General features: G+C 34.6%; 1 protein-coding gene and 1 long non-coding RNA gene across 3 annotated transcripts in view; both read left to right on the forward strand.

Moving 5' to 3' along the window:
• Positions 1 to 10,246, forward strand: part of LOC123562232 (metallophosphoesterase 1 homolog) — a 41,561-nt gene extending 31,315 nt beyond the window's left edge. For both annotated transcript variants that reach the window (XM_053536763.1, XM_053536764.1), the window contains 2 exons: positions 4,491 to 4,686; positions 5,639 to 10,246. In XM_053536763.1, coding sequence (XP_053392738.1) covers positions 4,491 to 4,686; positions 5,639 to 5,772 — 330 coding nt within the window. In that variant the 3' untranslated portion in view covers positions 5,773 to 10,246. The remainder of the gene's footprint in view (positions 1 to 4,490; positions 4,687 to 5,638) is intronic.
• Positions 10,247 to 12,374: 2,128 nt separating this feature from the next.
• LOC128555174 (uncharacterized) lies at positions 12,375 to 15,099 on the forward strand. The gene is made up of 2 exons (XR_008369856.1): positions 12,375 to 14,300; positions 14,336 to 15,099. It is a non-coding gene; the product is annotated as an uncharacterized LOC128555174 (long non-coding RNA).
• Positions 15,100 to 15,250: the final 151 nt, after the last annotated feature.

Raw genomic sequence — 15,250 nt, forward strand, 5'->3', positions numbered from 1 at the left:
CCATGTTTCAGTATGTTGCACTTGGCATTCTATCGAAATTGGCATGATCTATTGCATGCTAGTTAAAAACGGCGGTGTAAGAATTTAATGTCTCGAAAAGAGAAACTGAAAGAAGCAAAAAGGAGTAAATTTAGCGGGTTGTATTTAACGAACTGTAGTTTTCGTATATAAAAGTTAACACCCCCTTTTCTTGAGTTTTTGTGATCACTCGATGTCCGGTGTCCGTTGTCTGTCGTCTGTCCGTCTGTCAACATTTAGCTTGTGTATACGATAGAGGCTGTATTTTTGAACTGATCTTCATGAAATTTTGTCAGAATGATTACCTTGATGAAATCTAGGCAGAGTTCAAAAATCGGTCATCTAGGGTCAAAAACCAGGTCACTAGGTCAAATCAAAGAAAAACCTTGTGTATGCGATAGAGGCTGTATTTTTCAACTGATCTTCCTGAAATTAAGTCAGAATGGTTGCCTTGATGAAATCTAGGTCGAGTAGTCATCTGGGATCATAAACTAGGTCACTAGGTCAAATCAAAGAAAATTCTTGTGTATGCGGTAGAGGCTGTATTTTTCACTTGATCTTCTTGAAATTTGGTCAGAATGATAGCCTTGATAAAATCAAGGTCAAGATTGAATACGGGTCATCTGGGGTCAAAAACTAGGTCACTATGTCATATCAAAGAAAATACTTGTTTACAGTTTAAACTCAAGAGACCACATTTTGGGTCCAATCCTAATGAAAATTTGCCAGAATATTTGTTTTCATGAAATCACTAGGTCAAACATGTTTACACTGTTATGGTTTGTTAATCAGGTAAGCGACCTAGGGCCATCTTGACCCTCTTGTTGTTTTTCTAAAGTAGTGATATACTTCTTTATGGGAATATAAGTCTCTGAAAATCTGATATGCTAGAAAATGTCGGAAAACTGTTATAAAGTAATTGGATTTTATATGACATGTCATAAAAGAACAGCCGGATTAAGTGGTGTTCAGCCTATAAGGGCACTACATGTTTTTTTTCCTAAAATCTTTGATAACCAATGAAAAGGCCATAAATATATTCTTAATGATGTAAAATGGTGACAAATGACTGAAAACTCTAAAATTTCATGTATTTTTGGGATTTACACCCCATTTTCGACCAGGTGGTCCTATTTTGGTTGATTCTAGGACTTAGTTAGTGCCTTTTCTCCCATTTTAGCACTGCAAATGTCTAAATGTTACTTCTGATTGAAAATACCAAACATCTTAATGATTAAATGGATTTTGAAGCAAAATTGGTTGGGAATATGGCAATGTATATATATTATGCATTTGAGAAACGTAAATGTTTAACCCTTAGCCTGCTAAATTTCTAAAATGGACTGGTCCATCATTCAATTTGGTCAATACCATTTATTATTTGAAGGGGTGTTTGCTGCAAATTTACTGACTGAATAGCGAACAGTGCAGACCATGATCAGACTGCACGGATGTGCAGGCTGATCTTGGTCTGCACTGGTCGCAAAGGCATAATCATCTGCCGCTAGCAGGCTAAGGGTTAATGTAGGCTGTTTTTTAATAACTGCTGCCTAAACTGTTTACTGTACTGTACTGTTTATTGTATCGTCTGATTGTATGTTCAGCATATATTATCTGTACCATGGTCGGAGGCCATATAGTAATCAAATGTTTGAGTTTAAAAAAAAATTGCATGAATAATGCAATAAAATTAGAGATACTGCTTGTTCTGCTGACCAGGATGGCTTATTTTATTATCAGATATTTTATAGTTGCAGAGGGAACAGCGACTGTCAAAAGTTTTCACTCTGACCCAAGACGTCCTATAATACTGACCAGATAGTATATCTAGTTAAGAGAACAATAGATAACAGTTGTTCTATTCATTCAGTTTTTTTTATGTGGCTATAATTTATTTACTTGGCTTAAAAGAACAATAGAGAGAACAGAGAAGTAGCCACATAACTACTGTACCAACGGAACAGAATGTCCGTCTGTCATTGGTATGTCCATCCAGACTTTTCTTCGAGTGACAGCTCCTCTGAAATACTGATCAGTTTTGCACCAAACTTGGTCAGTAGCATCCTGGCATGGTCCTATATTAACTTTGTTCAAATGTTTTCGCTTGTCCCCTTTAAGGGGCCGCCAGAGCTAACAACAGAAAAACTTTTAAAAGATGTCATCTCATGGACTGCTGTGTGGATCTTCATCAGACTTTGTCTTTAGAATAATTATAATTTCCTTTCCAAAATTTGTCCAGATGGGGGTGCTCGGTCCCCTTAAGGGGCCGCTAGAGCTAAAAATAGAAAAAACCTTTAAATGACTTCTTCTGATGAACCGCTTGATGGATCTTAATCAATCTTGGTCTGTAATATAATTCTAAGATCCTTTCTAAATTTTAAGGTTCTTTCCCGAATTTGTTCAAATAGGGGCACTCAGCCCCTTTTAGGGACCAATAGAGCAATAAAAACAAATACCTTTAAAGGACTTCTGCTCATGAGCTGCTTGATGGATCTTCATCAAATTGGTCTGTGTCATAATTATAAGGTCTTCTCCTGCTTTTATCAAAATGGAGTTGCAGGGACTTTTTATTTCCCTGAAGGGAGGCATATTAGTTTTCAACTGTCCGTCCGTTCGTTCGTCACAACGTTAACTTTTTGCATGAAGGCACTTTACTTGCGAACCACTGCACCCAGGACCTCCAGACTTCACATGCTGATAGTACTTATTGAGTACATGACCCCTACTGACTTTGGGGTCACCAGGTCAAAGGTCAAGGCGCTGCAGGGGCATTTATCACCAGTAGTGACAGCTCTTGTTTAGGGGCTGCTAATGCTTAAGATAGGAATACATTTAAACGACTTCTTTGCATGAACTACTTGATGGATATTCATCAAACTTGAACAGTAACATCATTATAAGCTTTCTCAAAATTTTATTTGAATGGGAGCACTCAGCCCCCTTTTAGGGGACACTAGAACAAAAAATAGAAATTTCTTAAACCTTTTCTCATAAATGGCTAGATAGTCTTTATCAAACTTGGTCTGTAATGTTATTATGAAGTCCTCTTTAGAATTAATTCAAATGGGGCACTCAGCCTCTTTTAGGGTCCACTAGAGCTAAAAATAGAAAAAACTTTTAACAACCTCTTCTCATGAACAGTTCCATGGAGTTGGATCTTCATCAAACCTTGTCTATGGTGTTATTTTTTTCAAATGGGGGAGATCGGGCCCTGCTAGGGGATGGTAGATAAAAATTTACAAAAACTTTTTTATGAACCACTTGATGGATCTTTATTAAACTTGGAATGTAGCATATTTATAAAGTTCTCTTCAAAATTTGTTCAATTGAGAATGCTTGGCCCCATTTAAGAGCTGAAAAAAGAAAAACCTTCTAAAGACTTCTTCTCATGAACTGTTTAGTGGATCTTCATGGAACCATGTGTGTGTGTAGCATCAACTTCCTCTCCTAAATTTGTCTGAGGGGTAACTCTTGGTCCCTTATAGGGGCTACTAGTTCATACTAAACACAGTAGTTACCATTCATGATTCAGTGTTACACACATATTAGATCATATGAGGTCAGATGAGCAAATGGCCATTATGGCTTTGCACCTGCAGGTCTTCCCAGTGAAATCAGTCACCACTATCCATTTTCTTAAATTTCTGCATGACATTACGCTATAGGTACATAAAAGCCACAAAATATTGATCATTATTCAAAGCAGAAGAGTCATCAAAAATATTTCTGCAAATAACCACTGTTTAAAGTTACAAATAAAAAATGCTCAAAATTATGTACTTTCCAGATAAAAGCTATTCATTTTGAATGGTTACTAACACTTAACATCATGATGCGATGAGATCATTTTAACGCATCAATGTTTTGTAGAATTTCTGCTGTACTTTATTCATTATTTCAGCATTTATAAACCACTTATCTGAGACAGGTTAATGCAGGTTAATGTAACTGTCCAGAAAAATGAATAAACAATCATTTAGTTTGTCATAAATGTTATCGAAAGGTTTCAAATTGGCTTTCTGTTTGGCATGGGCATATTTAGATCTTATGGTATGCTGCTTCCTTAACTAAAATAAGTGTTTTGCAATCATATAATGGTTATTATTGTTAGTGAAGTGAAGAATGTGACCTTCAATTTTACATCCGGCAAGAAAGGTTTGGATTATTTTAAAATAGCTTAATAGTCAGTACAAAAGTCTTAACCTTTACCCTGCTAAATTTCTAAAATGGACTGGTCCATCATTCAATTTGGGCAGTACCATTTATGAATCAAAGGGGTGTTTCATTGAAAATTTTCTAACTGAATAGCGAATAGTGCAGGCTGATCTTGGTCTGCACTGGTCACAAAGGCAGAATCACTTGCCGCCAGATATCTAAAGGTTAATAACACAAATAGCACATTGTTTAATCCTGAAGAAGAAAGTATGATAAAATATTGAATTATTATTAATTCGGTTAGATGTTTATTTCAGTCGGAGCTGTTTACCTGTGATGATTGTCTAAGAGATGATGAGTACAGCTGGACTGTATCCCGTCAAGACATGTCTTTTATAAAAACATTCCTGAACATAGATATGAGTGGTGAACATTCCATGTTTGAACTAGCGGTACCAACTTGTAGCTACAGAATGGGCATGGTCAACATAGGTTTTACAGTTGCCATTTTAGGTCAGTATGAAAAATAACATTTCTTGCAACGGGCATAATTATGGTATGCTGTACAATATAAACATTTTCAACATACATTTAGTAGAAGATGTTGTTGTTTATGATGATATGAGCCGTGCCATGAGAAAACCAACATAGTGGGTTTGCGACCAGCATGGATCTAGACCAGCCTGCGCATCCGCGCAGTCTGGTCAGGATCCATGCTGTTTGCTAACGGTTTCTCTAATTGTAATAGGCTTTGAAAGCGAACAGCATGGATCCTGCCCAGACTGCGCGGATGCGCAGGCTGGTCTGGATCCTTGCTGGTCGCATACCCACTATGTTGGTTTTCTCATGACACGGCTCATATGGGGATATGTTTCATTTAACTGTTAAACTTTGCATTAATATCTGTGAAACACAACTGTATCGGGCAGCACTATCTCAGACAACACTGGACTCCAATAATTCATGTTGATCTCTGCTCCTTTTCCTTACATTTTGTTTAGATGCTCTGTAAATTGTGCTTTTTGTTCATCACCAAGCAACTGAGAACTGTGGATAATTTTCTGTGTGGAAAATTCTCCACACTTTTTTCTTCAGGGTGCATTAACTCCATACAAATTAATTCATTTGCTTGTGAACGCACGTTTTACGTTTACTCAAGATATGTCCGTAATAGTGACATGTGTTATTATGGTTGAAAATAAATCCAAAGTAGTACATATATAGAGAGAAATTTCTGTGTTGTTGGTTAATCAATGTAGTTAAGATGTTTTAAGAAAGGGTAACTCCCATATTTATTTTCCCTGTTACAGTCATAGAAGGGAAAGGAAAACTTCCCATACCGGCCATACAGTCTTTGTATTTACATAATATCAAAAAACAAACTTGCAGTTTATTTGTTTTTACTGTTTAAATTGTGTTTGTAGAATGACAAGATACTGATGTTGTAGTAAATTTTGTTTTCTAGGTGAGGATGGCAGTTTACAGTTTGCAGTGCTATGGTTGCCACGGAGATACACAATGTTGCTAGGATATCTTGTTGCCTTGATTGTATATATTATAGCTTACTGTATGAACAGATGTGGATCGAGGAGGAGATAGCAATTACAGAAACAACAGAAACAACAATAAATGAGCTACGCCATAAGAAAACCAACATAGTGCGTTTGCAACCAGCATGGATCCAGACCAGCCTGTGCATCCATGCAGTCTGGTCAGGATCCTTGCTTTTTGCTCTCAAAGCCTATTGCAATTAGAGAAACTGTTAGCGAACAGCATGGATCCTGACCAGACTGCATGGATACACAGGCTGGTCTGGATCCATGATGGTTGCAAATGCACTATGTTGTTTTTCTCATGGTGTGACTCAAATTATCATTGTATCATACATATATGTATATATAGCACACTTCTCATATATACACATTCAAAAGTGCTTTACAGAATACATTCCAAACATAGTTAAAGGCATGCGCTAGAATTCCTGTATATGAGATGGGCGAAATTTTTCCCAATTATAGAATTTCTTCCAACTTTAGATATTGAAGGACAACCATCTAAGAAACAAAAATATGCAATAAACATCATAGGTCACTGTATTGAAAAAGAGATATCTGCCCTTGAAAATGGCATTTTTGGGGAAGTTTGAAGAAATTCTATTATTGGGAAAAATTTTGCACATCTCATTATTATACAGTAATTCTAGTGTAGGCCTATAAGGATTCAAATGTAGAAACTGCTGAATAAATTAACTAAGTATTGATTAGAAATATGGACATGAAACCAAAGAATATACAAATATTGAAAGACCCCTTTTCAGTTTGCAAAGTATTGTAAAATGGGTTTTCAACAGTTACAAGAAACAAAGTGCTTGGTGTATTTGCACCTCCACTTTGATAAGGAGATAGTCTTATGGCGTTGATAAGTATATATGAAGTACTGCTAATCATACATCATGGTATCAGTCCCTGGCAAAACTATTGAATAATTAATGAACTTTGTATACCCTTGATAATCTGCTGGCTCTTATATAGCAGTGTGCATTATCACATTATATCCTTATACAAGTCGCTGGTCCATAGTTGTGCTATTGATCATTCTATAGTACAGCACTGATTTTTGATGGACTAAAGTATAATCTTGATGATAAATATGTGAAAGTTTATTTTTAATGTCATGTACCTGGTATTAAAATGTTTATTGAATGGCTTGCTGGTTAATAGTCCTTCAGACCTCAGTCAATAGTTCTGACTATTGACCAGGAAGCCATTCTGTCTATTATATCTATTTACTTGTATATGTAGATGGTATATTATATGTATTAACTTTTATATGTAAATGGTTTTGGCTTACTTACTATGATGTTGTGATGTATACAACAGGTTGTTCTTTTGTATATTTATGCAGATGTAAATTATCACAACTTTGCTGTTAGCACACTACATATTTTATTTTACATTCCCATTTTACATTATTTTTAGCTTGACTTTTAGAAATTTTTCAAAATGAGCGTTTGTTTTCACTCTTACCTGGAAATCAGCCTCTATGTCTAGATAGTTTTGACATGAAAGCAGATTTCTCAGAACTGCTTGGCCAAATGTTATCTAACTTTACTCATATTTTTGGCATCATGAAATATCCACACAGGTCATTATTGCATAACTGAAGCTTACATTTTGTAGAAATTTTAACATAGAAATTTTGTGGCAGTATTGCATCTAAGAAACTGTTTGACTGAATGTTTCCAGTCTTCTTTACAGAACGGGTTTCATAATTATGTCTTACAGTTGATAAAAGTGTGCTCTTTTTCAACTTTCCAAATTTTGGTAAAGGTTTTGTGTATAAGCTAGTACTGTGGTAGTCAAGCTGGCTGTCATTAGACAGCCCTTCTTCTGACTTTAAAACTGTGCAGCTTGTATTTAAGATCAAAACTTTTAGATGATATTATGATTTTGTGTTGTGTTCAGTTTTTTTTTTTTACTTCTTTCAAAGTCAGTGAAAGACAGTTCTGATCACCATGGCCAAAGGAGAGTTGGTGCTGCAAGTTTCAGCTTGTATAATGGTTGTTTTTGAATATTTGTGAATAAATAAAACCATTGATGGGTTGTTATTTGGGCTGTCTAAATGCATATCAATAGCGAAAAACAAAACTTGCTAAAAGCCATCTTGGCACAGTTTTCATGTTTTCCTTAGTTAAAACGATACAAGTCTGTTGACTTAAAGTAGCAAACCTTAAAAAAACAATATGCTCATTATTTTATTATTTTATTAATTGATTGTTATTCATTAAGCTACCTCAAGCTAGTCTGTGACATTTATTATTAATGCTGTGCATGACAAACACATTTACTAGTAAGCAAGTTTTTACAATACTTTGAAAAATAAAAAACAGCAAATTAAGGAATTCATGAAATCAATCAGTAGCAGTTTAATTGTAAAATTGAAAGTGTAGTTTCAGTTGAAAATATTTTTGAAGTATCCACTGTTTTTAACATGTTTACTAGATATTCATATATAAGATTTTATGTAGAAACCAGTTCTTACGGGCATTTGGGAGTATACTTAACTGACATGGGAAGCCAGTCTGGTAAATCTTCATTCAACAACTTACTAGATTAGCCTCCCCTGAATCAGTGTTAACCTGTTTTAGTTCAGGAATCATGTGTAGAATGTTTATATGGGCAAATGCTGTAATATCTAATACTATAGGTCAGCTGAAATCCTGAATGGCTTGCTACAAATTAATGTTTTTTTTTAATGACAAACTTAGGTTAGGCCAAAAAAAAAAAAATGTTTATTTCTCAGGCCCCGCCGCATACGATTTTGACCCACCGCATCAAAAATTTTTATCAAAGAAAAATTGAAGAAATTTGCGAAAAGAGAAAATTCAACAAAAAGATGAGGACAAAAGAAGGAAAATATGTGAGTACGTACGAATAAATCATCAAGAATGGTACCTTTGTTCATCAATGTTTTTAAGTGGGTTAAATATGGATGTACATCATTGGATTTCATATAAAACGGGCAATGTCGTTAATAAAAATGAAAATAAAAATGGAAAAAATTCGCCGTTTTTTTTGGCCTTTTACAAGTGGTTTATAAATGTTTGCATCTAGCTATGGTTAAGAAAGTAATGATCAGAATTTTGAATTTTGATTGTTCACTGCTCAGGACTATTGACCCCCAAGTTTCATTTTCTGTTGTAATTTTTTTTTTCAACCATTACGACACATTCCCCTCTCCTAGTGTTTTTCCCATTATTGATTGAAATATTTTTTTTTATTGTCTTTCAATCTACCCTTGAAATGTGATGCATAATGGGATCACACGCTTTGGACAGTTGTCCACTCTGTAACATGAGCAAGTCTTAGCTGTGTTCACCAAACATAGTCCAAAAATTTATTAGAATTATATCTTAAGTCATGTTCAAAAACAAACTGAATTGTCCCTGTTGGAGTAATTTCCCTTGAATCAGTGAAAATTGACAGTGTCTGCTCTATAGTAGTTCTTATCCAGTGTTTACCCAACTTGGTTAGACTGTTTATGGGCATTAAATCTGTGCCAGTTTCAACAAAGAGCTGAAAACTCCCATGTCACTTGTGATTTATAGCCTTTGAATTATAAATATTGCTGCTGATGGCTTCCATAAATTTTGTCCACTCACTAACATGAACAAATTTTATCTTATTTTCTACAAACTCAGAATCTTTATTGGTGTAATCTCACAGCCAAGTTCAATAACTATCAAGTGGCTCTAGATTTATGTCCCTTGAATTGGTGTTATATAGGATTTGAAACTCTAGATCCAGTATTTTGATATAAGTATCTAGAGTTATGGCCCTTGAATAAGTCAAAATTGAGAAAATTGAAAATTTGTCTGCTCAATGAGAAGAGTATTTTGGAAGGCAAAAGCAATTTGCTGTAATGAGCATATGAGCCGTGCCATGAGAAAACTAACATAGTGGCTTTGCGCATCTGCGCAGTCTGGTCTATAGCAATTAGAGAAACTGTTAACGAACAGCATGGATCCTGACCAGACTGCGCGGATGCGCAGGCTGGTCTTGATCCATGCTGGTCGCCAACCCACTGTGTTGGTTTTCTCATGGCATGGCTCATATATTTTGACTCTCTTGGTTTTTTTATTTACACATTCCAAACAAATATCTCAGTGCATAATGTAAATATATACAATACTAGTAACTCATTAAAGGCAATTTACATATTAGTCATTATATATTTATCAAAAATACTATTTTTGTTTTGGTTTTATTTCATGATCTTTTTACTGATTTCTAATACAATTTCCTGTTTACATCTGATTTGGAAAGTATTAAATTATGTTGATATGCAAATATAGATACACAATGTTGATTATCATTTATTTAAAATGTAGATGGTTGTCCAAAAAAATTTATTTAAATGTGAATTTAGTGTTTGTCTTGTAATTAATGTACAAGTTTAAAATAAGGAGCTACTTTTGTTAAGATAAGTAAAAATGTTTGTAATTTCCAAAGTGAAATACTTTAATAAGTCTCTGTGCAACTCTTCATTTAGATGAAATATCTGGCATATATCACATACGTATTTCTTATTTTATGAAATTCATTCTTATAATATTTTGTGAGTGTATAAAACTCAAGGATTAAGGAGGTGGGTTTTACCTGAATTTAATTATGATCAGCCAATAATTTGAATCACACAGGGAAAAACTGTAATATCCTTTGTACTGTACAGGTGTTTTAAGGCAGAAAATAGGGTTTTGATATTTATATTAGGAATTGGTCTGACCTTAAACCATGTCATGCTACTTAAACTTGTCACATTATTTTATTGAAAATATTTGAATTTTTTGCAAGTAAAGATATTAATCTGACAATGTATAGCCATGTTAATTAGACAGTTTGATTTATTATGTTACATGTCATAACAGGCTTGCAATTTATGTACTGTTTTGTATATTCAGAAGCTGGCATACTCACCTTCGTTCTAATTAATTCAGTTAATTCACCTTATCGTCATTATAAGAACTTTGGGTCTGAAACTGAATGGTTTCCATCTAGTCTTATGGCTATATACCAATAAAAGAATTTGTTCTTTGTTTCATATAAAATTCAGCTACTTCAGACCAATTTTGTTACAGTTTCTAGATTTTCACTCGTCGTAGACCTATTTCCTAAGATATCCATACTTTGTTCAAACAAGAAAGGGTTGATTATGAGGAAATAAGTCACTGAATCAGTACCTAATCGCTTCAGAATGCGTCCAGAATAAACACCCTACTTCGTTTCAAAGTAAACAACTCGAAAACATGCAGGTATATTAGCATTGAAACGCGGTCCCCAGAATAAACACCCTACTTTCGTTTTCAAGTAAACAACTCGAAAACATGCGAGTATTAGCATGAAACGTGTCCTATTTTATGTAAAACTCATTGCACGAGTGAAATAATGCCCATTTGGCCCCCGATTTACGCGCAAATGTGCGAAAAATGGAAAAATTAGGATTTATTTATTAGGGACTTCTTTCGACTACACCACGGAAGCACATTTTGGACCGAATTACTGCATTATAACCTATAAGAGATATCTTTTTATCAAATTTCATAACATTTTCATCTCTGTTTTCAAGAAAGATGTAATACCGAACATGTTAACAAGTTTCATTGTGAAAATTCGAGATTTTATAGAAATATAGACATTTAAGTGAGGCCACCCCCTACCCATTTTCTGGGCTAAATTTAGGCTCTGCAGTCGCTTCATTGTAAATTTTGGTAAAGGTTTCACCTGTATGCATTATTTTTCACTTTGATTCTGAAATATCATTCATTCCGTCATGAATATGACTCAAATGGACGCATTTTGTGCATTTTCACACATTCTGGAGACAAAATATTGGCCTTTCTATTGCAGAAATTGCTGCCGAAATAGGCGCATCTACTCAAAATATGGTCAAAATTCAATTTTTTTCAAATTTAATGATTATTTTGCATTGAAAACATCATTCTATAACATATACAATCGATTTATGACTATGAAGACTAACTGTGATGTGTTTCGAGAAAAGTCTTATTTCAGCTCTTATAGGCTATATACCAATAAAAGAATTTGTTCTTTGTTTCATATGAAATTCAGCTACTTCAGACCAATTTTGTTACAGTTTCTAGATTTTCACTCTGTCGTAGACCTATTTTCCACAAGATATCCATACATTTGCTTCAAGAAAACGAAAAGAAAAAGGGGTGTTGAATAGTATGCAGTGAAATGCAAGTCAACTGAAGTCAGGTACCCTCATATTGCCGCATTTCAGAAAGCGGTCCACAGAATAAACACCCTACTTTCGTTTTCAAGTAAACAACTCGAAAACATGCGAGTATTAGCATGAAACGTGTCCTATTTTATGTAAAATTCATTGCACGAGTGAAATAATGCCCATTTGGCCCCCGATTTACGCGCAAATGTGCGAAAAATGGAAAAATTAGGATTTATTTATTAGGGACTTCTTTCGACTACACCACGGAAGCACATTTTGGACCGAATTACTGCATTATAACCTTATCACAAGCTTAAATTACATGATAATGCATTAGCTGGGCAGTCAGCCTCCCTGCATGTTGTCCCCAAAGAGAGCAATAAATCACATAATCTTCTGTTGATGTGCCAACAACTGTTAGAGGTAGCTGACTAGAAAGAATAAGAGTGCAATGTTTTATGAAGATTTTAATTTTCGGCTTTTGTCATTGGATATTATATTATAATTATGAAGAGTTTGCAAGACAATGAATTATGTCAAAATTGTTTAAACAAGCATGTATGACTGTAAAATTTATACAACTGCTGCAAGATGTGTGTTTTCACAAAGTAGTTGAAGTACTCACTGTTAGGTTTATATTTTATTGTTTAATGATGTATGATCAAATTTTTTGTACAGTTAAATCAATTGAAGCATAGCGAGTTCAACACTGTAACTTGTCTAAATCTTCAATTCTTAACACTACCATTTCTATTAGTATAAGCACTTGTCAATATTATCTTATTTTGTAAACTGCTTGTAAGCGGTATATTAATTGCTTTTTGGTGATGTGTTGTAAAATCTACATAACAGTAACATACTTGCCAGTCAGGATATCCATCAAGTCTGATTTTGTGTTATGCATATTTCAAAAAGTGTTAGTCCTAGAGTCATGAAACATTCTATAGGATTCTTATCCAGCATGTGATATTGTGCACCTGGACTTTAGTGTGTGATTTCACTCACCCAGAGTTATTGCCCTTTACATAGTCAATAATATGCATAAAGGGCCTATTTGACGTGCAAGGTGACTAGAAAATCTTTTTTAATTTATTTTAGCTCGACTATACAAAGTACAAAAGTATATGGAGAGCTATCCTACCCACTCCGGTGCCGGCATCTTTCCATGTCCCCACCTTGGTTAAAGTTTAAACACTCTTTTTTTCTCCTTATCTCTGTAATAACTTGATGGATTTGCTTTAAACTAAAAATAGTTATTCCTCCTCATCACCCACATCATATGTCACAAGGGTCATAACTCTCACACCAATATTTCATTAATTATCCCCCCCTTTTTACTTAGAATTTAAGATTAAAGTTTTGATGCACTTTCACTCTATCTCAGTTATTCCTAAATGGATTTGATTCAGACTGAAAGTAGTTGTTTCACATCATCTACCACATCATATGACTCAAGGTCCATAACCCTAGTACCAATATTTAATGAATTATCCCACTTTTACCTAGAAGTTCAGGTTAAAGTTTTGATGCACTTTCATTATATCTCAGTTATTATTAAATGGATTTGATTCAAACTTATAATAGTTGTTCAACATCCTCACTCAATCATGACACAAGGGCCATAACTCTTGCACCAATATTTCATGAATTATCCCCCCTTTTTACTTAGAATTTCAAGTTAAAGTTTTGATACACTTTCACTCTATCTCAGTTATTACTAAATGGATTTGATTCAAACTTAAAATTGATGTTCCACCTTATCACCCACATCATATGACACAAGGTGCATACCTCTGGCACCAATGTTTCATGAATTATGCCCCAATTTACTCAGAATTTAAGGTTATTTTGATGCATTTTTCACTATATCTCAGTTATTACAAAGTGCATTTGATTCAAACTTGAAGTAGTTGTCCCACATCATCACCCTCATCATATGACACAAGGTACATAACTCTTGCACAAATATTTTATGAATTATACTTACATTTGTATATAGTTTTTTAATACACTTTATCTTTACCTCTCTTATTTCCTAATATTTTTGACACAGACTCAAGCTGTTGTGTAATATCTTCATCCACCATTGGAGTCATTAAAAACGCCAGTGACAACTCCAGTTTCCTCAGGTGTGCCCAGTTTCACTATCCAGCATCGAAATAGTCGAGCGCGCTGTCTCCTGTGACAGCTCTTGTTAAGTTACCTATAATAATGTTATCTTAGTTCTTTGTAATGAGAAACTGGGTTTCAGTGCCAAGCAATATTGCTTCAATATGTCAGAAAACTCCCTTCCAGTGATTGGTTTAATGATGGTTAATTGTCATAAGATGATTGCCTGGTCACTAGGTCAAAGTTCAAGTTCACAGCTGCCTGGTCACTAGGTCAAAAGTCAAGGTCACAGCTGCCTTGTCATTAGGTCAAAAGTCAAGGTCACAGCTGCCTGGTTACTAGGCCCTTGAGACTGAAAATAGTTTTGTTTAATAACCAATGAATGCCATACCCTACAGTAGAGAAACTAGGGATATGGAGGACAAAGGCAGAGGTCACAGTGACCTTTAAGATTTAAAATTGTTTCTACTCAATAAATAAAGAAATATTTTTCCTTCAGCAATCAGACTTAATAGGATGTTTACCTGTGGTCAGTAGATGACCCCAGTTTTGGATGGTCAGTAGGTCAAAGTTCAAAGTCACGGTGACCTCTGGACTGAAAACAGTTTCCACTTAATAACTAAAAACAACTTTGGCCTATATTTTGTGAGACTTCATACAATGGTTACCTGTGGTCAATAGATGAGCTCTGCTGTTTTGGGGTCAGTAGTTAAGAGAACGTTTCATCTGTCAAACTTCTTAAAATGATTACCTGTGGTCAAGAGTTGACCTGTGCTTTTTTGAAGTTATTTTGTGTAAGGTCAAGGTCAAAGCATACAAAATTCAACAGGTCGTCGGGGACGATATGTGTTTTACAAAAAGTATATTTGTTTAGATGAACATTTTTGGAAAAAATGTGGGTTCTTATGCTCTGGCGTAGTCACTGTTTACATAAACTATGAAGTTCTAACTTGAAGCCCTGACTTGCCGTAGGTGTATAACTGAATGATGCAGGCACAATAGTGTTACTGAGAGAAAATTGACTTGTTTCTTGATATTCAGCTGACAACTGTAATAAAGTTATGACACAGATGCCTTTACTTATAATTTACTCCATTTGTGTTATTTCAGTTATTTCAGTATTCATAAATGAATGGTCTTTCATGAATTGATGAAAAAATCACGTTTGTCTAAACCAGACGGATATGTGAAGTAATGGTGATGAAGGACTGGTGTGAAGTAT

This window comes from Mercenaria mercenaria, chromosome 2 (assembly GCF_021730395.1).
Source record: "Mercenaria mercenaria strain notata chromosome 2, MADL_Memer_1, whole genome shotgun sequence".
In the NCBI taxonomy this organism is placed as follows: domain Eukaryota; kingdom Metazoa; phylum Mollusca; class Bivalvia; order Venerida; family Veneridae; genus Mercenaria; species Mercenaria mercenaria.